This window comes from Anabas testudineus, chromosome 12 (genome assembly GCF_900324465.2).
Source record: "Anabas testudineus chromosome 12, fAnaTes1.2, whole genome shotgun sequence".
NCBI classification, from domain to species: domain Eukaryota; kingdom Metazoa; phylum Chordata; class Actinopteri; order Anabantiformes; family Anabantidae; genus Anabas; species Anabas testudineus.
The window spans coordinates 2,767,631-2,794,963 of NC_046621.1; the positions used below are offsets into that span (position 1 = coordinate 2,767,631).

Consider the following 27,333-nt stretch of genomic DNA (forward strand, 5'->3'; position numbering starts at 1 on the left):
GTACGGAAAATCAGTAGCGATGGCGGCGTCTGACAACAATGTGGAGCTGAAGCGAAAAGCAGATGATAATCAAGAGGGAGATGGGAACGGAGAAGATGATGAATGGGTTGGGCCAATGCCAAGCGAAGCCACTAAGACCAAGAAAAGGAAAGGTTGTTTGCAGTTAATTTAATAGCTGTATTTTGCCTGTGTGTGACTACTGCTAATGAATGCTAATCAATGCTAACCAAACTCCCGCTAACTTTTGGATGTTTTTGTTTTGTTTGTCTCAGTACTCGAATATGAGCGTGTTTATCTGGACAACCTTCCTTCAGCTGCGATGTATGAGCGCAGTTACATGCACAGAGACGTGATCACACACATAGTTTGTACCAAGTAAGTGTTTGATAGATGTAAAAATACTCAATCCCGAGTCATGCATCTAAAATAACTCATTGTGCAGGAACACAGAAATTAATATATAGTATTTCTACTAAAGTACAATACAAGTATACATGTGACATAAAATCACAAAGTTGTCTCTAAGGCCTTTACAATCTCTCTGTCTCTGATTAAAGTAAATCACTCCTGTTTTCCAGGACAGACTTCATCATCACAGCCAGCCAGGATGGCCATGTCAAGTTTTGGAAGAAGAAGGAGGAGGCGGGAATAGAGTTTGTCAAACACTTTCGAAGCCATCTTGGTACGTGTTTAATTTATCACCATCTCTTTTCAGCCATCAGGTGGAAGCAGATAAGATTGGACAAGCTGATAACCTTACATTTTATTTTTGTTTTGGTACATTGAACCTTGGACTCAAATAAAAGCCATACTCTATTGTGTGATGAGTGATATTGACATTGGTCTTGGTTTTTCTGCAGGTGTGGTAGAAAGCATTGCTGTCAGTGCTGAGGGGGCGCTCTTCTGTTCTGTTGGTGACGATCAGGCCATGAAAGTTTTTGATGTTGTCAACTTTGACATGATCAACATGCTGAAGTTGGGGTGAGTCGAAATGAGTAGTAATGTGTGCACGTTGCGCCTGCATTATCACCTCTTTCTGAGTGTAACGTGATTCTTTTTTTCTCTTCTGTGTAGCTTTCATCCAGGGCAGAGTGAGTGGATCTACAATCCTGGTGATGCCATTTCCACAGTGGCCTGCTCAGAAAAATCAACAGGAAAGATCTTTGTCTATGATGGGAGGGGAAGCAACGAGCCCCTGCATGTGTTTGATAAGATGCACTCCTCACCGCTCTCCCAAATCCGCCTGAATCCCAGATTTAGAGTCATCGTCTCTGCTGACAAAGCTGGAATGCTGGAGTACTGGACTGGCCTACCAAATGAATTTAAGTTCCCCAAACACGTGGATTGGGAATACAAAACAGACACAGACTTGTACGAATTTGCAAAACATAAAACCTATCCCACCAGCCTTGCCTTTTCTTCCGATGGGAAGAAAATGGCCACCATCGCTTCTGACAGGAAGGTCCGAATCTTCCGTTTCCTAACAGGAAAACTCATGAGAGTGTTTGATGAGTCCTTAACAGTACGTTCTTATGCATATTTTCATCCTGAATTTCTTTACTGATTTAGGTGTTTCACTTGCTTATAACTTATATATGTGCTATGTATGTTAGATGTTCACAGAGTTGCAGCAGATGAGGCAGCAGCTGCCGGACATGGAGTTTGGAAGGCGAATGGCTGTGGAGAGAGAACTGGAGAAGGTGGATGGTATCCGACTAACAAACATCATCTTTGATGAGACTGGCCACTTTGTGCTCTATGGCACTATGCTGGGCATCAAGGTCATCAATGTGGAAACCAACAGGTACATTAATATGAAAGAGGAGACGGTGTCTCACAGGAAATCGAAACACTTATAACAGACGTGCCAGTTTTAGTGTTGATGCCTTTTATAATCAGACATGAAGTGCCATGTGTCAGAGCAGCATCTTGCTCATGGATCTTGTTCTCCAGGTGTGTGCGGATCCTCGGGAAGCAGGAGAACATTCGCGTGGTCCAGCTGAGCCTGTTCCAGGGGGTCGCAAAAACAATGCACACGGCACCTACTGTGGAGATGAAGGCTTCTGACAACCCTGCGTTAGAGAACATAGAGCCTGACCCCACCATATTCTGCACTGCGTTTAAGAAGAACCGCTTCTACATGGTGTGATAACATGACGTTCTATGGCTCGAGATGATAGAGCTGCATTTTTCTGTTAGTACCTGTGTTAATGTTCTTTTTTTTGTACTTAAGTTCACAAAGAGAGAACCAGAGGATACCAAGAGTGCAGAGTCGGACAGAGACATTTTCAACGAGAAGCCTTCGAAGGAGGAGGTGATGGCTGCAACTCAGGCTGAGGGCCCTAAGCGAGTGTCTGACAGTGCCATCATCCACACCACCATGGGAGACATCCACATCAAGCTCTTCCCTGTGGAGTAGGTTTTAAACAACATTGTGACTTTGTTCAGAAGTTCAGTTTCCACTGTTCATGTCATAAACGCAACTTTCCTTTTCAGATGCCCCAAAACTGTGGAAAACTTTTGCGTTCACAGCAGGAATGGTTACTACAATGGTCATATATTCCACAGAGTAATAAAGGTATGTTGAGAAGCGTAATCACGACATCTAACTGGGCATTGCCAGCAGATCTTTCTAGATCTTTCTCTTGTGTGCAGGGTTTTATGATCCAGACAGGAGACCCCACAGGCACAGGCATGGGGGGAGAGAGTATCTGGGGAGGAGAGTTTGAGGACGAGTTTCACGCCACGCTGAGACACGACCGCCCGTACACGCTCAGTATGGCAAACGCAGGCGCCGGCACCAACGGCTCACAGTTTTTCATGACTGTTGTACCCACTGTAAGTTGCCTCTTCAGACATTTACGATATCAAACACACTAAAGCTCTTTGTAGCATGAGTGTGTGATTTACTGTAAATGTGCTGCAACGTCTGAATAATAAAAACATGAAATAAATGGGTGAATCACAGTTTCACGTTTAAATATCTATTAACTGTGATTGTAATTGTATCACGTGCCTTCTTTCCCACAGCCGTGGCTCGACAACAAGCACACTGTGTTCGGAAGGTGTACGAAAGGCATGGAGGCAGTGCAGAGGATCTCCAATGTCAAAGTTAACCCCAAGACTGACAAACCCTATGAAGACATCAGCATTATCAGCATCACCATAAAGTGATCACGTCTTGTTCGTGTCCTGTACAGTTTTTTAATCAGATGGAGTTATTAAAGAATGCTTTCAGTGTTTGTACGAATTATTTGTTGCAGCAAATAAATGTTTTCAGTCAATAACCAGCAGAATCCAGTGGTAAAGAAAGAAAGAGGATCTACCAGGCACCAAATAAGATCAGTTTGTTTATTTAACAGCGTCACATCATGAATAATTTACAAAAGCAATTATCAGGTCCACTGGTAACAAAGGTCTCAATGCGCATTGTGCTTCTACAATTCAAAAACAAATGTTTTCACTAACTATATGGAAAGGCTTTTCACACATGCATTTTTTTATTTATATTTTTATACATAGGTACAAGTATTAAACATTACATAGCAATGAATAAAGATTAAATCAAATGATGGTTCCTCGATAACAAGTGTCAGTGTTGGGTTTAATGTTTCACAGAGATTCACATTACGTTACTAAAAGCTCGAGATTAAAGGTGCACCATCCTGTGAGCACTTCCGAAAGATGTTTAAATAGGAATATTTCCACATGACGTTTAGTTTTGCAGTGAGGTTAATACTCAGCCTACTAAGAAACAGCAGATAGTTCATTTACTTCTAAATGAAGACTGGTAGTGAAGCAGCTGACGAGTGCATCTCACAAATTCCACGTGCAAGACACTCCACAAAATAACGGAGGCAGAGTCGGCGCATAAAAACTCTGAATTTCTCACCACAGCCTCGTATCAAAGTAACATCCATGTTCCTGCTCATAAATAAGTTCAGTAAACAAAGTTCTGTAACACAAAACATTACATTCAAACCAAACCTCCACTGGTGCCATTTCCAGACCAGCCGTGGTATTAAATAAGTTCACACTTAAAAAAAAACAAACAAACAGCATACATAACTTAAAGACATGAAACGTCAACTTCTATTGCTTAGATCAGATGACAAGGCAAAGTCGAGAGTCGAGAGCTCAGCCGTAATCTGAACATGTGACCATCAGTTCAAAAGTACTGAAGTCGTCTGAGTGAACATTTCTGTGCCGTCTTACCTGCAAATGCACTGGATTAAACTGAAAGGTTGTTGTTTCTCAGGAAGATCGTATTCTACAGAACAAAAGGCATCAATACAATACAGACTACTCTGCCTTTACTGTTGTATGATGTGATGAGCAACAGGAGATAGGAAATACAGATCATGCCCACACAAGCAGGACACAAGGAGCATTTCTAATGTTTGACTGGTGCCAAACTGGTTAAACCAAAGAAAACCTAAACTAAACGACGTGTTGGAGCGTGTAAGCTGCCTTAGAAATGAAGCAGGGTTGGAGTTTGTTGTCAAAATTCGGGCTTTAGAGTCACTAACTCAGAGTTTGAGAGGGTTTCATAACCAGTTGCACAGAAATTAAAACAGTTTGTAGTTTCTATTAAATTAAGCTACAGAGAGAATCTTTATTTTCTCTGCCACACGATGGTGAACAAAGAAGGAAAGATGTAGACATGAAGGCTTGAAGCCAAGTCTCGTCTTTAAGTGTGGAAGTTGCAGGAGAACTAATGAAGAGGGCTCAGTCTGGGGCCTGGTTTCAGTCAGTAAGGGGTGAGTCGGTGTAGTGAAGTGACATTTAGGCTACGTCCAGGACGCCGGCAGCCACCAGCTGCCTGGAGAGCCAATCCAGCCCCTCGTGGAGGCCCGTCCCGCTGCGGGCGTCGCAGCCCTGAATGTGCCAGCTCCTCCCACAGCACAGCTTGTGTAGGCTCAGCAGCTCAGTCATCTCCTCCACAGACACGGCACCCAGAACGTCCTGCAAAGCAGACAACACAACGATCAGCTCCGCTTCTTCTCCATGTTTCACAGAAAAGGTGCATCGTGCGAGTCCAGTACCTGTTTGTTTGCAAAGATCAGCAGCAAGGCGTCTCTCAGCTCCTTCTCTGTCAGCAGCTTGGCCAGCTCACTGTGAGCCTCCATGAGTCGGTCTCTGTGGCAGCTGTCAATCACAAACACCACCGCTGCACAAAGACAAGAGTTTGGGAACATTTTATATTTATTTAACCACCATCAAGAGTTTGAAAGAAAAATCTAATTACTTCACAAATCTGAAAAATAATTACATCAATTAAAAAATATAAAAGTTCATATAAATGATTTCCTTGTTGATGACTTCACTGTTGGTATTATTAACTAATTACTAAACTAGAATTTAGCTGATGGACTATATTCATTGTATTTTCAGTATATTGATGTATGACTCACATGCTTCAATAACTTCTGTTAACAGTCCTACTTACTACAGATTAAGATCAAAGTGTCAGTGTTTTGCAGCCTTCAGGGAAACTTCTGCTTCTGCTGCAACTTCTGCTTATTCAAATTAAAGATATATTAAATTTAGGAAATAGATTTTATTCACTGTGCTATAAAATAACAGCTCGCAAGGTCCAACAAATATGTTCGGACGCTAAATCCCTGTTCCTGATGCTATAAATGCTGCACTAATGTTTAAATGTGCTGATGTGACGGACAGACAATAAAAACAATATGTTTAATGCGTGTAACACAGATATTACCTTGGGTATTCAGATAATAGTGTTTCCAGAGGGGTCTGAGCTTATGTTTTCCTCCCACGTCCCAGATGGTGAATTTCAAGTTCTTGTATTCAACAGTCTCAACGTTAAAACCTTGAAAACAAATGTTGGAAACAAGCTTATATAGAAGAATATTCGAGAGATGTGTAAACGGCATCCACAGTCATGACTGAACGTACCAATGGTCGGGATGGGTTGCATGAACTCATCTTGCTTCAGCTTGAAGAGGATGGTGGTTTTTCCAGCTCCATCCAGCCCAAGAGTCACTACACGGATCTCCATCTTTGGACCAATGTGGACTCTGTTGTCCTGCAAATATTTTCCAACAGATTGTTACATACTTCTATAACGGTGAACAGTCCAGCTGATCAATGCATATCTCCAGGAATACAGATGAGCAGAGACTGTGTGTACCTTAGTGAAGGTGACGGGGATGCCAGCATCCAGCTGAATATGATCTGCCAGCTCAGTGAACTGGTGCTGCTGCTTCTGAAGTGTCTCCAGCAAGCAGCTGATCTCCTGCTTTGCCAGCACAACTCTGCAGTCGTCCTAAAACAGAAAAGACAGAACAAACATCAGAGCTAAAACTGTACTGTTTGTGCATCAGCCCGATACCTGCAGGCTTTATGTTTATGCAGGGAGTTATGCATTCGCCATGTCACCTACCTGTTGAAGTGTTTTCTCACAATGCAGGCAGGCTGTGGAGACCTGAGACAGCAGGATGGTCATGTCCTCTTGTTGCTGCCTCAGCCAGATCAGCCTCTCCCTAACGTGAGCATCCACCACGCTGAGCGCCATCTCCTCCTGCCGGCACAGAGTCTCGTGGAGGTCTGCGAAGTAAGCTCGGACACAGGAGCGTGCGCTCTCTGCTGTGCCAGGGACCTGATGAAGCCGTGGAGAAGAGGTTAATGCCAGGAAAAAAGTGCAATCACTCTTAGTTTAGAAAGAAATCCTCTGCCATGTCTTACATGTTCAGTGTGTGCCATGCCAACTCCATCCTCTACTATCTGCTCTCCGCCTTCTATTTGCTGCACGATGCCCACCAGCTTCCTCGAGTACTCGGACACCTCGTCTGTGAAGGTGCGGATGCAGTGGGCCATGTCCAAAATGGATGCACGGATTTGATTTGCTTCAGTTTCAAGAACTGCGTGCTGAAAGAAAAGTTGGAGTATAAATGTGGATCTCATCGAAAATGGATATCTTATGAGTTACTGTAATTAGTCTGTAACTACCTTATGTCCCTGGTGCTTGCCGTACTCCTTACACACACAGCACATGAGAGGCCCAGACTGACATGCCTCTTCTAAGCAGACAAACTCGATGGCATGGACCTGATGCTGCGGGCACAGAGTCTTCTCGTGAGGCTTATCAGCCAGCGGCACCCGACGGTGTTTGGCCAGCGTGCGAGTGGAGTGGGTGAGCTGGGAGCACTCAGCACACAGGTGGGTGGCACACACAGTGCAGTACATGGAGGCTGTGTGGCTCTCATCCTCATCACACCGGATTATACACTAGTTAAAAAAAAGAATTGTGAGCATCAGCTGCTTAGATACGAAGATCATATATTGGGAAACAGAGCAGGATGGCAGCTTCCTTACTTCTCCCATGCCTTTCAGAGCATCCTCTGCCATTCCCGACTGGTTGGTGGCGCCATTCTGGAGTCGCTCCAGGAGCTCAAGAAGAGCAAAGTTCTTCTTCAGACCCCAAACTCCAGAATCCCCTGAACAGAAAAAGAGTAAACACTAAAGACAAAGACATAGGGAAACGATGACTTCCACAACAGTGAGTAAAAAAAAATGCAATATTTGCTTCGAGATGTTTTTCTATAAGAACTGCAATAAAACCCTTCAGCATCTTGCAGTATAACGCAATCCAAGGCAACAGTAACACATTTATAATAGCTTTAAAGAAAAAAACCCATCCCTTCTGGATATAGTCTCATCGAACCAATTCCTTAAATTCAGACAGAACTGTTTGTGCTTCAGTGACAACAAATCATTCAGTTCCTGAAGCAGAAAAACGTCTTGAATTTTGTTGCTTACATGAGTCAACTATTAGATGTTGTCAAAAAAACAGGACGTGTGATTGGTTGGATTTTGTTTCAAAGCACTCTGTCGGTCCTGGGAATTTTGTCCCTTGCTGGTTTGACCCATTTTGGGTAGGATGCTGAATCATGAATAGATACAGCCAAAAATATTTCATGTCATTCCTCTTGACTGTCCAGGTGAGGTTATCTGGAGTCTTGGCAGTGGGCTTCTTGTTAGGTTGAAAGGTTTTGCAATTCATCTAAGTAGGTTCCAGAGGAGGGACAATGAACTGGTCTGAGACATGACTGGAGTGTGAAAAATGCTAAAGAGGGCATATTGGAAAACTAAACAGCCACTAAACAGGAGGATGACCCAGCAGAGGAGGAGCTGATCTATACTGAGCAAAGCTGGACATGATCAAACGACATTTCAACGACAGGCTCAAATGCAGATATTTCAGACTGGACATGAACGTGGTTTCTGTTAGTATAGTGATCCTCTCACTCACCCAGCTCAGTGACCTGTCTGTCAAAGGGGCAGCGAACTGCTCGGCCATGGAGGGGCAACCGAGTAAGACAGTCATGGCACACTGTGTGACCACAGAGCAGAAGGCGAGGGACTTTGTCGCCTTGAAGAGAGAAGACATCCTCACAAACTCCACACTCCAACACCTGGAGATGAAAACTACATTTGATTAACTGGCAGAAAACCCCTGTGTGTGTGTGTGTGTGTGTGTGTGTGTGTGTGTGTGTGTGTGTGTGTGTGTGTGTGTGTGTGTGTGTGTGTGTCAGTCCATGCTGCAGAGAGAATTCAGATGACAGAAATATTTAATAAGTGGAATTAATGTCACAGATCCTGTGATTTAACGCAGAAGAGGACTAATAGAGACTCAAGGACTGTTTCCAGTGACCTCAGCTTTATTACTGCAGATGATTGTCACTCCCTGGTTTATGCTCCTGTGTGTGATCTTTAAAAACACTACTTTGAGAGAAACAGGCTCTAACTTGCATGCACACTGTGCAGCGTATTTTAAACCAGATCACACTGCCAAGTTAAGCTAACAGAGGAGCTGCAATGAACCACAACCAGTGCAAGCACGATCAAGCGATGATAACCACACAGCCCCGTTAGCATGCTGCCAGCACCAATACTAGCCCCATGATGTTACATATATATATATATATATACAGCTCAGTTAATGTTGAAATCAGCAAATAATAACCTTCTAATACAGCATTTACAGACAGCATTTTGATGTAGAAGACTGTTTGGTCTCTGCCAACGCCAACGCAGCAACATTCAACCAAAATCAGAAGCCACGAAGGCAGCCGTGCTGTCACCCTGTCCTGCAAACCAACCGCACGATATAATGATCCCCCATATAATCTGATTGTATATGTTAGAGACAACATTATAACCTTGACCGTGCTTCCATTTGCGCCCCTCCCGTGTCGGATACAGGGCTCCATCGCCGCTACAGCGCCCTGCTTGTTTGTTATCCCGTCTGCAGCAGCGGCCATTCTCGGACGACTGAGCAGGTGCAAGAGGACAATCCCGCAAACACTTCCGGCTTCGCTCGTTAAGAACCACAATCATAAAGTGCCGTTCTTTTCGCTTTTGGGTTTTTCTAAGAAACAACCCCACAATTATTATGGTGTCACAGGTTTCTGGACCCGATACCGACAGTGGAACATACATTTTAGGCGTCGCCTTTAGAAGTTAGCGAGAAACTTACAGAAAAATCCACGAAATTTCAACTACTTCCTCTTTTACGGGGCATGCGCAATTCTACATTTTTGTTTTTTTGTTGAGTTTTTTATACATAAATAAAGAACACATCATGATAACACATCGTGTGCATAATGAAAATACAACAAAACGCAAACTGCATAGAATGCACATTACAAAATGAACGAAACAACAAAGAGATTCAAACGACAAAAAAATAAACACAAACACAAATGCACAAAAAGACAAACGTCGAGCAAAAAGGGAACACGACGAGTCAGAAAAAGAAAACAAACAAATAAATTAAATTAAATAATATAAATATAGATAAAATAAAATACAAATAAAATAAAATAAAATATTGAAAAGAGTCACATACAAAATAGTGTCTGTCGGTCTGGCGATGACGTCATCTCGGCGCGCCTCTGCTAGCTCAAACAAGAGGAAGTGTTGTAGTCATCGGTGGGTATTTTATACTTTACTTACTAATAAAGAGTCGTTTTGCGGGGTAATTTTGTTTGTATACTTGCTAATACTTGTAGAAGAGGTCGACATGAATAAGCTTTTTCATTCTGGGAGGGCAGTTTTGTGTTTCAACGCAGATTAATTGATTGTTTGATTTTGAATTTTCCTCATTTTCACTCATTTTGTTTCCTCATTCTTCAGATATCACTTTTCCATCTGTGATGTCTCAACAACCCCAACAGACTGTGCCCTCAGCCCCTGACTCCCCTGCGCTGGTGGTAACCTCCAACGTGCAGAAATATGCCATTAAGAAGAAGAAAGTCCTCAATGCTGAAGAAATGGAGCTGTTTGAACTCACGCAGGCAGCTGGTATTACTGTGGACCAAGAGGTTTTCAAGTAAGTATAATCAACTGTAGAGTTTCTAGATGATTCAGTCATTATGTGTAGGGACGTCTTCCTTTACATGCTATTATAGGACAGACTCTATGTCAGATTCTGTTCCCTCTAGCTGTTTTCAAATGTACAAATCATCAGCATTTGTTATGTTGATATTCATTGAATAAAACATTTCAAAAGCATCTGCCCAATGACTGAATGTAAATGTAAATGGTGAAAACCCTGAAACCCCTCATCTCACAGCTCAATGCTCATATTAGAGGAGATAGTATTACTGTTGTGTCTATTGGTGTCAGTGTCCAAACCCCATGCCTAATTTAAAGCCAGTTACAGGGGAATGATTCAGATCTTACTCCTATGCTAGATGATTTTGTGCACTATTTTTGTAATTTTTATTTTTTATGTATTATATCATTTTGATGTGATTTTAGTAGAAAGAGCAGCAAAAGCAATTTTTGAAAAGCCCAGGAGCATCTGCATTTCCTTAGGAAGTTAAAATGATGTTGATGTATGATAAATTGATGCCACTGTTTTATACCTCTTTGATCATATCTGTTTTAACCTTCTCCATAAGATAATCCCTTCTATTACTTTCATATTGATAATAAAGTTGAGAGTGATTTCTGCTCCTCACACTTCTTCTTCTTCCTGTCTTAGGATCATAGTGGATCTGTTGAAGATGAATGTGGCCCCTCAAGCAGTCTTCCAAACTCTGAAGGCGATGTGTGCAGGCCAGAGAGTGGCTGACAGCAACGGCGGGGAATCTTCAACCATCTCCCAGACGACTAGCATCCCCACAGCACCTGCAGAGGCCAGAGGTTAGTATTTAATGGTTAGGAGGCAGCACCAACAGTGCAAGACATTTTAGTTAATGCCCTGCAAACACTACCAGATCTTTGTCATTAAAATGGCACATAACACTGCTCAGGTTGATGTTGGTTGAACTTATGCTGCAAATTCTATACTCCTGATGTTACAGTCCCATTCCCGCCCCATTTCAGTTAAAGATCTGCATTACGGTATAGAACATCTTTCTCTTTATTACAAATCTTTATTATAAATTAGTCCACATTTTCTATGTACTCTGCTATTTTCTGACGTTTTATTTACTGTATATGAAACTTGAAATCTGTGCACCTCTTACTCATCATGCAATAAAACAATTAGCTGAGTCTGAAATCCACAACACACGCTAATGCTATGCAGATTTTGTTCACACTGACAAAATAAAGTTATTAATTGTGATTGTGCTGTTGATGGACTCTATTGTCCAACAATGCACTGACCACGTGTAATAGAAAAACTATGGAAGAAAAACACAGTATGCTGCAAAAACAGTATACTTTAACTGCGGTACATACTACAGTATATAGATGCTAATTTGAAAAACTACAGTTGTGCAAATCTGTCCCTTTCAGTGAATATGCAAAACTTTGATTGTAAGAAAATATAATTTAACACCTCACTATAGAGCAAACCACTGAATGGGTGTGAGCTGTATTGTTGTTCTGTTGTTCTTTATACTGAAAGTGCTGCAGGTTGTTTCCCCTTAGCCAAGCATCTTGGCAGTAGGCGAAGTTGTGCCAGAAATTCCTGCTCTGTTGGGGAACATGTCTCCAGGCCTTCTCAAACAGTCTTTTTCAATGAATTACACAGGTTTAATTAATAAAATGAATGATGGCTGCTTCTCCTGTAGCTGTTCGAATTGAAGGGGCCTGGTATTATTCCTGGCTGCTCCTAAATGGAACATAGCAAGGCAAAATGTTGATCAGGTAAAAGAGTTTTAGCTGGAGAGCCCCAGAGGCATGCTAACACCTCCTCATGTACAGTTGTTTACGAAAACAGTTTGTTGTCTCAAAGTTTTATAAATGCTTGCCAGTAGCTGGGAGTAGACAGTAGAAATAACACAAATCGATGGTTGAAGGCCCACGTTTGATGAGGTGCTAAGTTGACTACAGTACATCTGTGCAGGAGAGAGACAGTTTACAGTATGTGTGGGTCCTTTTCTGCAGAATGAAAGAGCTCAAGGTCTGTAAAGCACAGGCTCCAAGCTTTTCAGAACAAAGTGTAGAAAAAGAACCACAACTTCCAGCATGTTTAATGTTTTTTTTCTAACTTTACCTTTAAGTTTGCTTTTATTCTTCCTGTGCTCTTTGCTTCTCACTTGCCTTCTAAAGCATGTGAAATATTCACATTCCTTCACATAAGTACCGTACGTACTGTTGTAGAGGTCTGTGTCCTGCACTCTGCACCTCCTAATCCCCCTCACAAACTAAATTCCCTCTTCACTCCACCCCATAGTGAGCCTGTACATTTGAATGGAGGTGAACTGAAGACCAAGGATGTACAGTAGACAGACTTTAAAAAAAACCTGGTGACCTTCACTGTGTGCATGTCACAGCTCTTTTTTATTTCTTTTCTATCCTTCATGAATTCTGCTTTTTTCTGTGCCTCTTGTTTCCTGAAGAAGAGGACTCTTTGGTCTCTGGAAAGAGCCCTAAGCCTCCTGCAGCTCCCCCCTCAGCGTCTGGCCCCAGAGCCACAAGGGTCAACACTAAGATTGTGGTCTACGGCCCTCAAGACACTAGCTCTCCTCACGCTCAAGGTTCCCTCTGCTGCACTGTGTCCTACACCTCCATATGTCTGCTTGCTTTTCTTATAAGTGCTGTGTATGTTTACTGTAATACAGACCAGGTTCATGCCAAGATGTCATGCTGTGCTTTCTTCATTTCATAAGGAAACTTGTGAAATGAGCAGAGTGGAAACTCCTGTGTGTGTGTGTGTGATTGTGTACATGCATGCGTGTGTGGACTAGAAAGCTAGATCTTGCCTTTGAGAGCTGGTTTGGACATGTTCATTGCACTTTTTTTTTCTTGAGTGGTTTTAAAGTGGCTAGAAAGTTAGTAATCATAAAGATGATGTTTTGGACTCCAGATTTATATGAAGCATTATGCTTCATTAATAGGTGCAAAGAAATGGTTTACATACATTGGTTAACAAATTGCAAAACTCATCTATTGCAATTTAAAGTCAAGGCCCCTCTTTACCAAATAGGCAGCGCAAACAGAGCAGAAAACCTTATTTCTATACTGTGAACAAACAGTCCAGCATGATGGAGGAAAATGAGTGGAACAGTGAAGGCAGGACTTAAGATATTTGGAGATAACAGTAGTCCTTAAAAGCGGTTTAATGGTAACTGAAACCGAGGCTAAAACAAATCCAAGATCCTGTGTCGTGGTTCTGCACGGACCCCCTTCCTACTACTAGTCTGTGTTTGGTGGTGATGGAGTCTCCCACATATTACTACTGTAGTCAGACTGTAGCAGCAAGAAGTAAAACCCCGACATTTTGAATTGAGTAAGCTTGTGCTCCATTACTTATTATTTAAATGTTTATTTCTTCATTTCAGACACAAATAAGTAGCTGCTAAAACCCCTTTCTAGTCACTTTATGGTTCTTGTGTGCAGTGTTGAAATGCTGTTCTATTAGCTGTAATAGAGAAGGTAAGACATCCTCGTCTGTGTGTGAAGTGCAACTTTTCATTTCAATCTTCTCCTTGTCGTCATTTCCACTTCTGATAGTACCATCTTGCTTGGAACATGTGGAGCAACAATCACAGTAACTTAACATTCGTCTCCTTGGTCCTAACTTGTTTCCCTGCTTTTTGTCAGTGCGCAGTAAAGCTGGAGCGAGCCACAGTGAGAAGACCAGAGAGGCCTCAGGTCAGCGGGTGCAGCGGCAGCCCAGCGCCACCAGAGGCCAGAAGAGCAAGAGCTCCGGCAGCAGTAGTTCCTCCTCACAGATAAACTCGACGTAAAACTCAGGTCAATGTGACGCCCTGTGTAAATATGTAGTTTTCTTTACTTTTAATTTATAGAAGTTTGTGTTAATGTGTTAACAGTTGGTTCACTTAAGTCCCTTCACATTAAATCTTTTTACAGCATCAGCATTTTCCTTTGTTCTCTTTCCCAAGATGTAGGTAAACCAACCTTTAACAGTCATACGTTAAGTGTCGTCCCTGCCATGCTCTGTAAATGAATAAAGCCTTTTGTCTCGTTGCCATGTAAAATTAAACGACTTAGAACGACACAAACGCACAAAGTTTGATATAATTTTCCATCTTTAATAAATAACAGAATGCTTGCAGACTGGTCTGTTTTTAGTGTAACCTTTGTTAGAGATGACGTGATCCCACTTTTTCTCTTTACTTAAACATACTTACACACCGAATACTAGTTTGAGGCTGTTTTTTCCACCAAAGATAAAGGAAACGATGATGGTGTCAGTACATAAAGGGGTTCAAATCTGCTCCACTTTTACCAGCTGTAATTCTCTGTAGACCTGTGCCTTTATTTTTTTTAGCAGTACAATAAATTGCAGCTTACAGCACAAATATGAAATTAGTTTACAATAAACATTTTCTCCTTTCAAAAAGCTTTCACACAGCAGTGAATTAACTGTTTTTGAAGTGGTTCTCTCTTTGAATCTGCACACGAATTAAATATAATAGTGTTTAAATACTAACCCAGTTGGATTGTTGCCCAGAGAAATCCATTTCTTGTTGCCGTACTTTAAAGTAAATTTTGCACAGTGAAGGTCAAACATTCATAGGAAATAACATTAAGCGAAACATGTTAAATGGAAGGAAGTTGTAAAATCTGGATTCCACACTAAACTCAATGGGATCATTTAAATGAAAGGTCAGATGAGGTCAGGGGCTACTGTGGTGTTAAACTCTGGTAACAAAATTAATATAACTGATAACGAGCATTGATTTTATCATGATACAGTATTTAATGTAATTCGGTCATATGATGGCCAATCCCAGATCTGCTTATTAAGATCACTATCAGACCGCTTTACTACGTCTATTGTCGCACTTCTTTAAATAACTAAAACTGTTATTTTATGACACTTTTCTTTTTCTGTGCGCTGTTTGGCAGCAGTTACCTGCACAGATCTCAGTGTAGTGGTAGTCGGTCTGTTTCTCCTCTGGCACTGAGAACGTACAGCTGCACTGTCTGTCTCCTCGTGAATGGCTGATGATATAATGCTCCCTGCTGTTGATCTTACTCTGTCAGGGTCTCATTGTTTCCTCTTTTTCTCTTTTCTGCGGCTATAAGATATTTTTTAAAGTTTCAAATCTCACACTTGTGCCTCAGCTTTTATTGTTTGGCTTCTATCACATGGGGGCAGTAGAAGCTCACTGCAGTGAGGTTGTCACCCAGTGAGACCCACTGTTGTCTTTTCAGAGATCCCTATGAATGGATCTTGAATGCATTTTGTATTTTTTTGTTTTTTTACTGTTTGTTTGAAACAAAGCATCACTCATTCACAAACAAACCAAAACTAGAGCTCAGTTATGAAACAGAGACACAGAGCAACGATATACTGTGTGTGTGCGTGTTTGTGTGTGTGTGTGAGGCAGGCTGCAGGACTTTATGTAGCTCCAGGTCTTTTATGTGGCCGTTTGTCCTGTTTATGTGTTCTTGCCTCTCCTCTCCTCTGCGCTCTGCATTGATGGCAGCGTGCCTGTAATTGATGGCACCATATTGCTGTGGTGTAGCAGGTTTAATGGGGCTTGACAGAGCAAGGGAAAGCAGCATGCAACCAGGGAGGGAACTTAACCCTTTCGCACACACCCCACCCTCCATCCGTGTCCCTCCCGACTTCTCCACATGCCACCCTCGCCTGTTTTTCTGCTCTTTCCGCCCTCCCTCTGCACATCAGCGCATGCAAACACAAATGAGAATACAAACAGGCCCTCGGTGATTAGCTTGTTTACGATTCCTACTGTTATCAGCGGTCATGGTAATGGCAGTTTGGTTCATGATCAAGGAAGCTCAGACACCCCTCTGACTCCACTTCCGAATATAAATACTCACCAGCTGTTGGTGCTCTCTGCTGTTTTGCTTGGAGGAGCCTGAATGTGTTTGACAAAGGTAAACGGTTGGGAATTTATTTCTTCAAACTTGCAGCCAGACTGTGGTTCCTGATGTGAACCACAGGGGCCAGTGTGGATCCAAGCTACCGGCGTGGCCTTCCCACTGCCTTGGATTTCCACTGGCATCCACTCCAGCATTTCGGATGTGATTATTTTGTTATGAGGGAATTTCATAGCCAGTGCAGACTCTTCCATTAAATAGAGAGCGTTATCCTTCACTTAGATGCACCACACACACTCATTGCATGCGAATTTGTGCTCGTGCATGTGCACGCTATATGCACCATTAATCAATAGAGACAATGAAATGATGCTATTGTGTGCAAGGCAAGGCGAACGGCACATTGAAGAACGAGCTAGTCAAAGCTGTTGGCAAATCATTAATGTAAGGTGTTGGTCTAAACCAAGTTCTCACACTCTTTCTGTGCAAGCTGTTCCCAGGTGACAAAAAACTGGGGAGAGACACTATTTTAAGAGCTGATATCACACCTCTCTTTCTATTTTTTTTTGCCCCCATCACTTCTATTCCCTCCTGAATCTCTTTCTCTGTGAGAGCACTTGGGTGGGGTGTGGAGGAATATCATCCTGTTTTCCTTCTCTGCTCTCCATCTTTCCTCTTTCTCTCGGGTATTAACTCTTAGTCCGCGCTTCTCTCTGAATTTATAGGCCACTTTCGCCTCACTTGTTGTCTCTCTACATTCGCTCCCTCCTCTAACCCCTTCTCTCTCCATCATCACGCCGCCCTCCTCCCCTCCTATTCCCCGCCATCAACCTCCTTGCCAGGCTGGCTGCAGATTGGCTATTTCCTGCACGCGCCCAGTAGAGCCCTTATCAGAGGTAGAGTGCTGATTGTTGGTCTGTCTCTCAGGCTGACTGACAGTTTGGGCTGCGCTGCCGAAATGCCTGATTTGGTCAATGTTTGTCTGTGGGGCCTTATCTCCACACCTTATATTAACTGCCTTGACAGTATGTGCAGGCAGTCGCTCTCCATCTTGTTGCACCTCCTCCCCATCACCACCACCTCCTCCCTCCATCCTCTGTCTCTATCTTCACTCTCTATACTCTCTGTTACGCTCTACAGTCTTTCAACCTGCGTTTTCCTCCTGATCCTCCTCCCTCCATCATTCTTCCTCTTGTAGCTGGATCAGCATCTTGAACACTGTTCACACTTTATTTCTTATTTGTTATTTCTTCCAAAAGGAGAAATGGAGCTGACATCCTTAAAGGGTCAGTTCACCCAAATTACAAAACAACTGCTTACCAGGGGCGTGCAGACTTTAGAAGAAGAGTCTCTATTAAAAGTGTTCATAGTACAGTATTCTGTAGATTATCAGAGTAATAGAGATATTTATATGAAATGAGCTGTTGCTCAATGTACGTGTTTAATTCTGTGAGCGAGGTCAAAGCCAGCACATTTTAGAAAGTCTAAGACAATAATAATGTAAAAAATCCTCTCTAAGTAAGTCTCCTAAATATTATTTAATAACAGTAATTAGTAATTACCTGAATTTTTCATATTTGATTCAGTTGTAATTTCTTATTATTTATATGGCATTACAAGTTCCTCAGGAAATCATCAGCTGCTAATGACTAAACAAACTATAAACTAAAATGATGGATGCTTTTAAAATCCTTACAATTGGTATATTTGATTATATCTCAGCAGATTATTATTTATAAAAGGTGTGAAATGTTGAGAAAAGATCAAATACATCATGTAATCCAGTTAAAACCCCGATAAAGACAGTGAGAATTTAGATTTTGTCACATGTGTAACAGTATAATTTTATTTCCCAACAGGCTAATTGCTGTTTTAAAGTGAAAACACTGATCAAGTAGTAAAAATACTAATTAAATATGCTGTGTAGCAACTTCAGGAAAGGAACGAAAAAAGTTGCTAAGAGGTATAAACTAAAGATGAACTTTCTATATAACTACGTGACTTAATCCATAAAAATAACAATAAAAATAATAATAATAATCATTTCAAATATCATATAACTTGGCTTCTACATAGTGCGTCTAAAAATGACAGGAATCTCTACTTTTAAATGTAGAACATAAACTTTGGAGGTCACTAAATCTCCGAAAAATACCAGAGAAAATACCAAGGACATTACTTTATTGTCATGAGCTGCAGCTACAGCCCTGGATGTGAACACCACAAAGAAAATCACCTCCATGTTTTTTGGAATAGAGGCAGGAATGTTTGTGAATAAAATCTTAAATCAATTTAAAATGTGCTGATACTTGATGTGTTTGTTATGATTTGAGTCAGCTCACACTTCAGAGACTGGCACCGCTGCCTTTGGACCAGTGGTGGAAGTTTTCTTTCAAGTTTAAATGAGAAATTAAATAAGAGTTACAAATGTGATGACGCACAATGCATGTAGTTTAAAAACATTTAAAAACATCTTTATACTGGTTAGATACAGCGTTTGTTTGCAGCCTGTTGCTGTGCTGTGAGGTTTTTGCATTGTGTTGTTTTTAGGGTTTTTTCCACTCTGTGCACTTTACATCCTCTAAACTCGTGCTCTTAGTCAGAACCAGAGCAAAAACCCCTTCAGCTGTTCATTTCAATAAGTGATAAATGTTTATATGAATGTTTAAAGATGTTTAGCAGTCATTTTTTTAGCAGTTAGGCAAAGGACAGGGATTCAGTGGTTGCCTAGTATCAACAAAAAGGACGCGGCTGCAAGCTGCTCTTTTTAAAAAAAAGACACTGAAATACATCACACGGTCTGCAAAAGGCGGTCCAACTGATCAGACAGAGAAGTAGTTAGTAAAAGTTAATGTTGCCTCTGATAAGTTGTGATGTTTTGCTCAGTGTTTGAAAGTGTATCTCTGCAAGCTACCACTTACTTTGCAATGGAAGCATTTGAATTACAGCAAAGCCGTCCTAGACACAAATATCATTTGGGTGAAGCTACTTGGAAAAGATAAAAAAGGTTCAAAATACAGGAAAAATTACAGTTACATAGCTGAATTACTAGAAACTACTGCAAACTACTAATTACATGTGGTTCACTACTCCCCAGCACTCACTGGGATCCTGAACTCCTGTAGATCCAACCTGCAGGAGTCGCATGTGAGAATGTAAATGTTACTCTACCAGCGTCATAGTACAGAGGCTGGTCCAGTTGAACCATGTGTGAATACAGCAGGTAACTGTCTGGACAGTGAAAAGCAGGATGAAATACACAATGTAAGGTGTGCTCCTGCTCGCTCTGCTCAGTCACCACCCCCTGCCTCACCCAAACCATACAGAGTCTTTGCCCAAGTGAGAACACATCTGACACGGACAACCCCCTGTTATGGGTGTGAAAGAGATTCTAGATATTGTCCAGTTAGTTTGTGGAAGCAGCTTCAGACTACGTTTACATTAGATCTCTCTTTATTTTAGCTCTCCCTCCAAACATTTAAGGGTTTAAATCTGAAAACACCAGCTTGGCGCAGTCTGTTTACTGTACGGTTATATTGGTGACAAACAGATGGTGGCAGTAGCATGGCGTTTCTCTCTTGCAAACTGAAAAAGAAGCTGGTTTTACTTTTCACCCCGACGCTGTTCTCTGCTTGTTCTGTGATGAAGCCATAAATCACTATTTTCTGAAATTCTGACTGTCTACTCTGTATTTTAGACTCTACCTGAGTTAATGTGGACAAAGTCGCGACTGTGTGGATGAGTAAATCCACATATTTCAGTTCATAGAAAATCAGAAACAAAAAGCTTTTCTTTTTTTGTTGTTGTGAAGTAGCACAAATTGTCAGAGACTGAGGAGGTAAACACGGCCTCTTAAGCATTACGCACTGTATTTATTCACTTTATTAGCAAAAGGCTGTTCATTCCGTCTGTTAATGGCAGCTGTGGGAATGAATGGAGTTCACACTCACTTGGACCCCTATTGTGTGGCAGGCTGTCAGGTTACACACACACACACACACACACTTATACACAAAAGGAGAGACACTCTACACCGCTGCCTGTGAATTCTGTCTTAGATTAATTGTTTTCTAAAATCACTGCAGTCGCTGTGGTTCAGTGTTACTGTACAGAGGTGCCTCTAAGCTGAGTCAACAGTCTGCTCTTGATATTAAGACAATGCAACATGTGACATTGTGGGTTAACTGGGTCCAAAGTTTTTTTTCCTGTGATGATTACTTCACTGTGGAACATTTTTTTGCTGACTCTTTCCGCAGATTCACAACAGTTAACTGCTTTATTCTCTTACTCTAAGTGAAAATATTGTACTTTTTCTGCATCTACAATGATGTGATAACTTCAGTCATTTAGCTAATTTAGATTAACAGATACCGTTACAGATAGATTTACATGTTACATAAAAGTAGTTAGGATTTAGCTTAAGTTAATTTGCAGCCCCCGTCTCTGATTAGGCTTTTAAATCAAGCTTAATACATCCAAACTTAGATATTTTGCCTTGAACCTCACTTGTACGTCACTTTAAATTAAAGCATCTACCAAATGACTAAATGTAAACAGATTACTCAATAAACAAAATCAGCATTAAGCAAAAAGACAAATATGTTCATGCACTGTACATACAGAGTATCACACTGGACCCAGATGTGAGTTAGCACTTTAGCTCCATTCTAAAAGTAATTGGATTTTTCATAAAGCCTTTTCATGTTCTTCAGATTTGATTGCTAACAAGTGGGTAAAATCAACATCATACACCATCATATTTGTTTTTCAATCATATTTAAAAAGAGAAACTACTGACACCATGGACATGTCCAGATCAGAACAAACAAGAAAGGATTTTGTAAAAAAAGGTTAAGAACGTTCTAATGAAAGCTTAGTAGTGGTGAAGTTTATTATGTATTTTATTCTTAGCTATTAACTTTAACAATAATTACTAACATTCGACTTCAAGAGAAGCAGGTTGATGCTAAGTTCTGGGTTGGCCTACAAAAAACAGTCATCACTACATTGTTCTATAAAGAGCAGTGCTTGTATTAGGGTCAAGAGATTAAAATAAAAAATAAACATTTTTTATCATCACAAACTATTTAACAGTATGGTGTTTGTATGTTTACTTATTAATTTGTTGGAAGACTCACATTATTCATAACCTTGATAAAGGAATGTGCATTCTACAATTAAAACTGAGGGTTTCACCATTATAGAAAGCGTAAATGAGAAACTAACTAACTAACTAAATAAATAAAATAAATATGAGGGTGTGCTGGTGGGCTCATGACCCCTGTTTTTCCAAAGTCCTGGCTACGGCCCTGAAGCGGTGCTGCAGCGTACGTGAGAAAGTCAATATAAAGTGTGTTGTTACTCTAGGAGAAATCTAAGAGCTGCTAAAAGAAGAAGTAGCAGTGACAGTGTTGTGGATTATGAGCTGCTAATTGTTGACTAAAGAATAAACATGGAAGAAAAGAGGAGTTTAATCATTTGCAAATTAAGACACTTCCAAAGGTGTTTTATGTGCATGTGTGTGTTACAGTTCTCCAAATTCCTTTTAATTAAGGCAGACACAGAGGTTACTAGTCTATCTTTGTCTCACTTGTATTTCCTGAATTTTCTACTCTGTTTCAGCTGCTAAGATTTTAATTGCCTTTAATTATGCGTATTTAATTAGTACACCTTCAATTTACAGCTTATGAACTTTTAAACCTGATGAGTTCAAATCATTTCTTTCTTTTCTTGAAATACATTTGTTTGCTTGTGTGATGCAAATTAACCGGAGTGAGAGAACAAACAGCAATTAGGAGCTATGTATAAGTTTACTTTTTTAGATTTTAGTCCCCTATTATCTTCATTTTTAATTGTTTGTTGACTGAGAACGATCGCTGAACGATTACTCACTGTTTTATTGTTTTATTATTTATTTAGGTACTGTGATTTAACCTTCTGAGTGTGTATCCGTGTAACGCGTGTAAGCTCACGGTGCCGTGTGAATGCATGTATGCATGCACATGCTTCTCCAGGTGTGTGTGTGTGGCTGCAGATAAAGAAGCCAGTGGTCCTGCAGGACAGTATCCCCGGGAGGAATCTGTTATGTGTCAGTGGTGTCATGTCACTGGCCTGACTCGCTGACACATTACCAGCAGGGGTATTTTGCATGTGTAAAGACAGATTATGTACATTTCTGCAACATGCATGTGTGTGTGTGCACAAGAACAGTGTTATACAGTACGGTGTGCTGTGCATGTGTTGGCCGTGCACCCCAACAGACTGCTGTCTGCTTGGCTATTGTGTTGGCTCCTCATGCACTGACTCACTGGAAATGTGCCAACAACTGCCCCTATTGTACCCACTCGGGCTGAATGAAAGGGCTCACTCTCACTCTCTCACACACACACACACACACACACACACACACACACCTGTCTATCAAACCACATGGCAAAAGTCATATAATTACCCTATAACATGATGAATATTTACATACACTGCTGATCCTGTTGAGGTTAATGCCATTTTCATTCAGCTCCTTTTGTGCCTCGGTGCCTCAGCGTGTCCATACCACTGCACCTGCATCTGAATGTTTGCAATTAATTTGAGACTTGACAGTTTATTAATACATGTTGTGGCATCCTGGTGTCTCAGTGTTGTAATGTTGAATCAGGCCTTGAACACTCAATGCAAATAATCCTCTGAGGACCTTCTACTAATTCTTTAAAAATGTAAAAAAAGGTCGTCGCACAGAGGCAAAGCTGAATTCCTGAGCAAACTCTTCTTGGTGTATGGAGTTTGGTTGAAAGTCCATACTTTGAATCACTAGAAGGAAGTCCATGCTTACTTCTAATGATATTTAGTCAAGCTGATTTCTGTCTCCGGTACAGATGAGGTGAATGGGATTTCATCTGTGTCGGTCAACACAGCAAAAATAAATATAACATAAATGTCAAAGAAATTCAGTTTTTATTACTTTCTAGCTAAAGTTAGCTCCTAACAGTGGATTATAAAGTGGGACACGTTTTCTGAAATGCACAGAGAATTTAGTTTTCCATTGCTGAAAACACCACAAACATAAAAACCATTCAAATATATTTCATGTGAGATCTCTGCATGTCTGGACGCCACCATAGATAGGTGTAGGTTTATTTTTAACATATGACCTGATGTGTGCATGTACTGCTGTGACAGTACGGCAGATCGGTCCCAGAGTGTATCCTGGATTTAGAAAATGGTTTAAAGTGACAGAAATAACGTGTTACGTTGAGACTTTTCTCTTTTTCTGTTTTTAATTTCTTAAAACCAAATCTTTCGTAGTTATTAAAAACCAGATTCTTCTTTTTGTCTCCTCTCCTCACTCTCTTCTCTCTATCTTTACATTTCACTTACTCTTTCTGTCTTTTGACTTTCCATTAAAAAAAAAAACCTTCCATCCTGTCTCTTGCAGCCCGCTAGCACCCTCATATTCTGTCGCACTCCCTCTATCTCTGCCCCCCCCTTCCTCTATACACTAACCCCTCTCCTCTCCTCACCCTCCCACTCCCTCTCTCCCTCTTGCATTTCCCCTGGCAGGCTAGTGATTGACACTTACAAATTACCCGGCGGCAGTGGCATTGTGTGTGACCCCTCTCTCTCATCTCCAGCCCGCCGCCGTTTTGTCATCTAATTACTGTGAATCCCCGGCCTGCTCCCCACTGCTGCATTTTTAATATGCCTGCCTACCCCCCTTCCTCACTTTCTCTCTCTCTCTCTCTCTCCCTCGCACTCTCATACAACACAATCCCCCTCCTCCATTCACCTGCAGCCTACTTTACCTGCTTCTCTGTCCAATACTTGGAGTGCAACCATCGTGTCTATATCCTCCCGTGCACCCTCCGAGTGTTTTCTCTCCACCGCCTCCATTATCACACCATCACCTCTCCTGCCTCCTCTCTCTGCTCTCCTCCTCTGTGTGGAGTGTCACTCCATCCCACACACAGACCAATCCATGTCAATGTCTCTGTTTGCTTTTCAGTTTTCAGTAGTATCATTAAAGTGTTTGGTAAACATGTTGTGCAGTTCTTATGATCAATAATGAATGCATGGTGGTTTCTGAGCTGCTCCTTCATGTCTGATAGATTTTCAACTCATAATTATTATAGTTTCATTTCATTTCTGCAAACTATTCAGTGGAGTGTAGTTATGCATTATGTGCAGTGCAACACATCTCAAACATTTTCTTCTCCACTGTTTGGTATTATTTCTCTGTAATTACAACTATAGTCATAATTCAATAACATACTGTATTTCATTCAAAGTCATTTCAGCACAATGTGCACTTTCTAATTGAGTATGATTAATGCTAATTTTTGTATTTGCTTTTCATAAAAAAAGACGTAAACTCTACTCTGCTATGTGACAAAGTGCAGAACATAAATGCAAGTCTTTCTTTTGCATCAAGGTGATGAACATATGAACGGATGAAATCTTTATTGGGAAGAAAAAAATACATACATACCATTGTCGGAAATGGCAATGTAGAAAGAATTACATAAAAGACTGCAAATAAATATATAACAGTCAGTGCCCTGATTTACTGTCCTCCCACATGCTTGCAGTGTCTACGCAGATAAAGGCTTTTTTATGCTAAAAGAAGGAAAAACTATGCTGGAAGTTGTAATGACAAGATGCAAATGTCCACAGACACCTAACACCCACAGTTCTCCTCCTTCTTGGGCCTTTCATAGAGTTTCTATCTGTTTCTCTGTGTGTGTGTGTTTGTGTTGTCCATGGCTCAGCTGTCCACAGCCAGACTGAGCTCCCCCGCCGATCCCCATCTTCCAGCTAGAAATCAGCAGAGCATGGCAGACTGCTGCTACAGCTCGAGAGGAAGGAGGGAAGAGAGACAGAGCGAGAGAAAGGAAATAAAAACAAATAGAAAAGAGAGGAGAGGGATGATTGAAGCTAGAATTCATTTTGAGTGTTATTTTGTCTTGAGCAGCACAGTTCTTCACATCAGAAAGTTTTATTTAGAGTACAGGCAATGACAGATGCCTCACTGTCAGGCTGAAACAGACGTGGAGGCAGCCAGGCCAGGCCGGGGCCGACCTGCCCCTCCACCTTTTCATGTAGCCCCAGGGCGTGGTAGGATTTAGCATGGCCTCATTACCTTGTCATGAGTTTGGAGAAATATGGGCCTCCTGAGAGAAGCTCAGGGACGTGGACTGATGAAAAGAGAAAAGGAAGGGGAGCTGACAGCAGCCGCATGGAGAACGCAAAAGAAATGGGAGGGAGGAGGTGGGATGAATGAGGGAAAAAAAGAGAGGTAAGAGAAGAAGGGTAATTGAGACAGAAAGGGAGAGATGTTGGCAGAGCTGGAGAAATAGAGAGAAAGTGGGGAGGGATGGAGCGCTGCATCGCCGAGTGGCGAAACTAATGGTCCTGCCTGGAGTGATAGCAGTCAATCAATCACCTTTAAACAAAAGCAGCAGGCCCAGGAGAATATTTAAGAAGTGCTTATTTAATTAAAAGTCCCTTTGCTCATATTTATGGACCATCCTTCCTTCAAATATTAACCTTCCGGGTCCTGGGAGGCTTCGGATGACTCAGCCCTGCACTGTGGGCTGACTGGCTTGGACGGGGCAACAGAGCTCACAGATGAAATTCAGTTTGTTAACTCGATGCATTTATTCTGGAATGGAGGGAGTTTTACTCAAACATTTCCAATTTATGAAACTTATACTTATATACTACATCTACTCTATTTCAGAGAGATATATTGTCCTTTTATACTCTACTACATTTGTGACAGCTGTAATTAGTTAGTTTGCAGATTTAATAATAATAAATATAATCAATAAATAAGTGACATATTATAGGTTAAGAGAAAGGGAATAGAAATTATTATAAATCAGCTCCATTCATCAGCCACAGCATTAAAGTAATGTACACTTGCATGAATAATTGTAATGTAACAACATCATATACTTTATTCTGAATAAGTCAATCTGCATAACAAATAACTTAATTGTGGGTATAAAAACACTTAACTATAATATTGTCTTACTTATTTATACCAAAGGAACATTTTTAAACATTTTACAATGTGGTATTTCTTCTTTTATTTACATCTCAGTACTGTTGTAACTGTCAGATATAATTATATTTAAATTGTGTCATTAATTTCTCACTTTTTGTTGTCACATTGTTCCAAAACACTCAAAGCAAACTGCATGTCTATATTTACATTCTTACCCAGTGACTCCTGCTTTATATAGAATCACATGATGTTCTGCTCAGACAATATAAAAATAAAACTATTCAGCCAATGGAACAGATGTAATAATGCATCTAATGTCAGCACGTCTTCATAAACAAGAACGTAAAACTCTGGTCCTGGACAAACGTGTCTCTGTGTTCTCACTCGAGGCCACATGCTTCACTTATCTAACATAAACCAGCGGTCCTCTGTTCCTGCATCCTTCATCTCCTGTCTGCTTCACTGCTGCTGGTGTTTAGAGTTGACGAGTTTCTTCTCTGTGACATCCAGCGACTTCTCACACATTCACACGCATCTTCAGACTGTGGGGACTATCAACACTTCAGAACGTTCTCAGTTTCTAATGAGAACGAGATCACAGGTAATGTTCATTTAAGATCTTCAAAAACACTCCACTTTAACATAACTGTTTTATGAGCCGGTGCTCACTTTGTGGAAGCACCTCACTATGTTCAAGCACCCACCCGGGGAGTGCTTGTTCACTGCATTTGGTGATACTTACACACAATGCCTGCATTACTTCTGCTCATGTTTGGCATTTTTCTCCATTGCAGTTAATTACCAAATTCATAATTTAATTTATTTTTAAAAATTAAAAAAATGAGAGTGAAAGCACTGACATTAGTGAATGATCATTTTCTCTGTATCTGCTGGAATAGTAAAGAGTCGTCTGCATACATGTTCATGTTATTTGATAAAAAATATTATTTGACAACCAATTTATCCCAACAACAAAGAAACTAAATAAAAAACAATAAAAACAATGACAACATATAAGTTAAAAACAATATAAAACATACACAAATTGACATGAAGTAATTCCAAAGTCTTATTTAACGACCTGC

The 27,333-nt window shown here is 40.9% G+C and overlaps 3 protein-coding genes across 6 annotated transcripts; 2 read left to right on the forward strand and 1 right to left on the reverse strand.

Moving 5' to 3' along the window:
• The first annotated feature begins 4 nt into the window (after positions 1-4).
• Positions 5-3,242, forward strand: ppwd1 (peptidylprolyl isomerase domain and WD repeat containing 1). Its single transcript, XM_026355452.1, has 11 exons — positions 5-152; positions 273-375; positions 579-682; positions 861-981; positions 1,075-1,522; positions 1,614-1,804; positions 1,954-2,143; positions 2,234-2,415; positions 2,497-2,578; positions 2,656-2,838; positions 3,031-3,242. The coding sequence occupies exons 1-11, from the start codon at positions 20-22 to the stop codon at positions 3,172-3,174; spliced, it is 1,881 nt and encodes a 626-aa protein (XP_026211237.1). The 5' UTR covers positions 5-19; the 3' UTR covers positions 3,175-3,242.
• Positions 3,243-3,337: 95 nt separating this feature from the next.
• Positions 3,338-9,323, reverse strand: trim23 (tripartite motif containing 23). 2 transcript variants are annotated; one of them, XM_026355453.1, is made up of 11 exons: positions 9,189-9,323; positions 8,279-8,441; positions 7,342-7,463; positions 6,976-7,254; positions 6,712-6,894; positions 6,410-6,625; positions 6,158-6,292; positions 5,923-6,052; positions 5,726-5,836; positions 5,046-5,170; positions 3,338-4,965 (listed from the first exon to the last, which is right to left on the reverse strand). In XM_026355453.1, the coding sequence occupies exons 1-11, from the start codon at positions 9,288-9,290 to the stop codon at positions 4,786-4,788; spliced, it is 1,746 nt and encodes a 581-aa protein (XP_026211238.1). In that variant the 5' UTR covers positions 9,291-9,323; the 3' UTR covers positions 3,338-4,785. The 2 variants fall into 2 exon arrangements, with proteins under 2 accessions (XP_026211238.1, XP_026211239.1); XM_026355454.1 differs by lacking the exons at positions 7,342-7,463; positions 8,279-8,441; positions 9,189-9,323 and having other exon boundaries at positions 6,976-7,059; positions 7,131-7,238.
• Positions 9,324-9,922: 599 nt separating this feature from the next.
• Positions 9,923-14,730, forward strand: mzt2b (mitotic spindle organizing protein 2B). 3 transcript variants are annotated; one of them, XM_026356976.1, is made up of 6 exons: positions 9,923-9,960; positions 10,165-10,360; positions 11,018-11,178; positions 12,828-12,965; positions 13,200-13,202; positions 14,032-14,730. In XM_026356976.1, the coding sequence occupies exons 2-6, from the start codon at positions 10,185-10,187 to the stop codon at positions 14,175-14,177; spliced, it is 624 nt and encodes a 207-aa protein (XP_026212761.1). In that variant the 5' UTR covers positions 9,923-9,960; positions 10,165-10,184; the 3' UTR covers positions 14,178-14,730. The 3 variants fall into 3 exon arrangements, with proteins under 3 accessions (XP_026212761.1, XP_026212760.1, XP_026212758.1); XM_026356975.1 differs by lacking the exons at positions 12,828-12,965; positions 13,200-13,202 and having other exon boundaries at positions 14,032-14,724; XM_026356973.1 differs by lacking the exons at positions 9,923-9,960; positions 14,032-14,730 and adding an exon at positions 9,967-10,006 and having other exon boundaries at positions 12,828-14,025.
• Positions 14,731-27,333: the final 12,603 nt, after the last annotated feature.

Excerpts from the sequence above, each read along its gene's own strand:
- ppwd1 (XM_026355452.1), top strand. The coding sequence starts at position 20 with ATGGCGGCGTCTGACAACAATGTGGAGCTGAAGCGAAAAGCAGATGAT. Across the intron at positions 982-1,074 it reads ATCAACATGCTGAAGTTGGG|CTTTCATCCAGGGCAGAGTG; the intron begins GTGAGTCGAAAT and ends TCTTCTGTGTAG. Across the intron at positions 2,144-2,233 it reads AGAAGAACCGCTTCTACATG|TTCACAAAGAGAGAACCAGA; the intron begins GTGTGATAACAT and ends TTTGTACTTAAG.
- trim23 (XM_026355453.1), bottom strand. The coding sequence starts at position 9,290 with ATGGCCGCTGCTGCAGACGGGATAACAAACAAGCAGGGCGCTGTAGCG. Across the intron at positions 8,442-9,188 it reads CAAATGGAAGCACGGTCAAG|GTGTTGGAGTGTGGAGTTTG; the intron begins GTTATAATGTTG and ends TTTCATCTCCAG. Across the intron at positions 6,293-6,409 it reads GTGAGAAAACACTTCAACAG|GACGACTGCAGAGTTGTGCT; the intron begins GTAGGTGACATG and ends TTTCTGTTTTAG.
- mzt2b (XM_026356976.1), top strand. The coding sequence starts at position 10,185 with ATGTCTCAACAACCCCAACAGACTGTGCCCTCAGCCCCTGACTCCCCT. Across the intron at positions 10,361-11,017 it reads GTGGACCAAGAGGTTTTCAA|GATCATAGTGGATCTGTTGA; the intron begins GTAAGTATAATC and ends TTCCTGTCTTAG. Across the intron at positions 11,179-12,827 it reads AGCACCTGCAGAGGCCAGAG|AAGAGGACTCTTTGGTCTCT; the intron begins GTTAGTATTTAA and ends TGTTTCCTGAAG.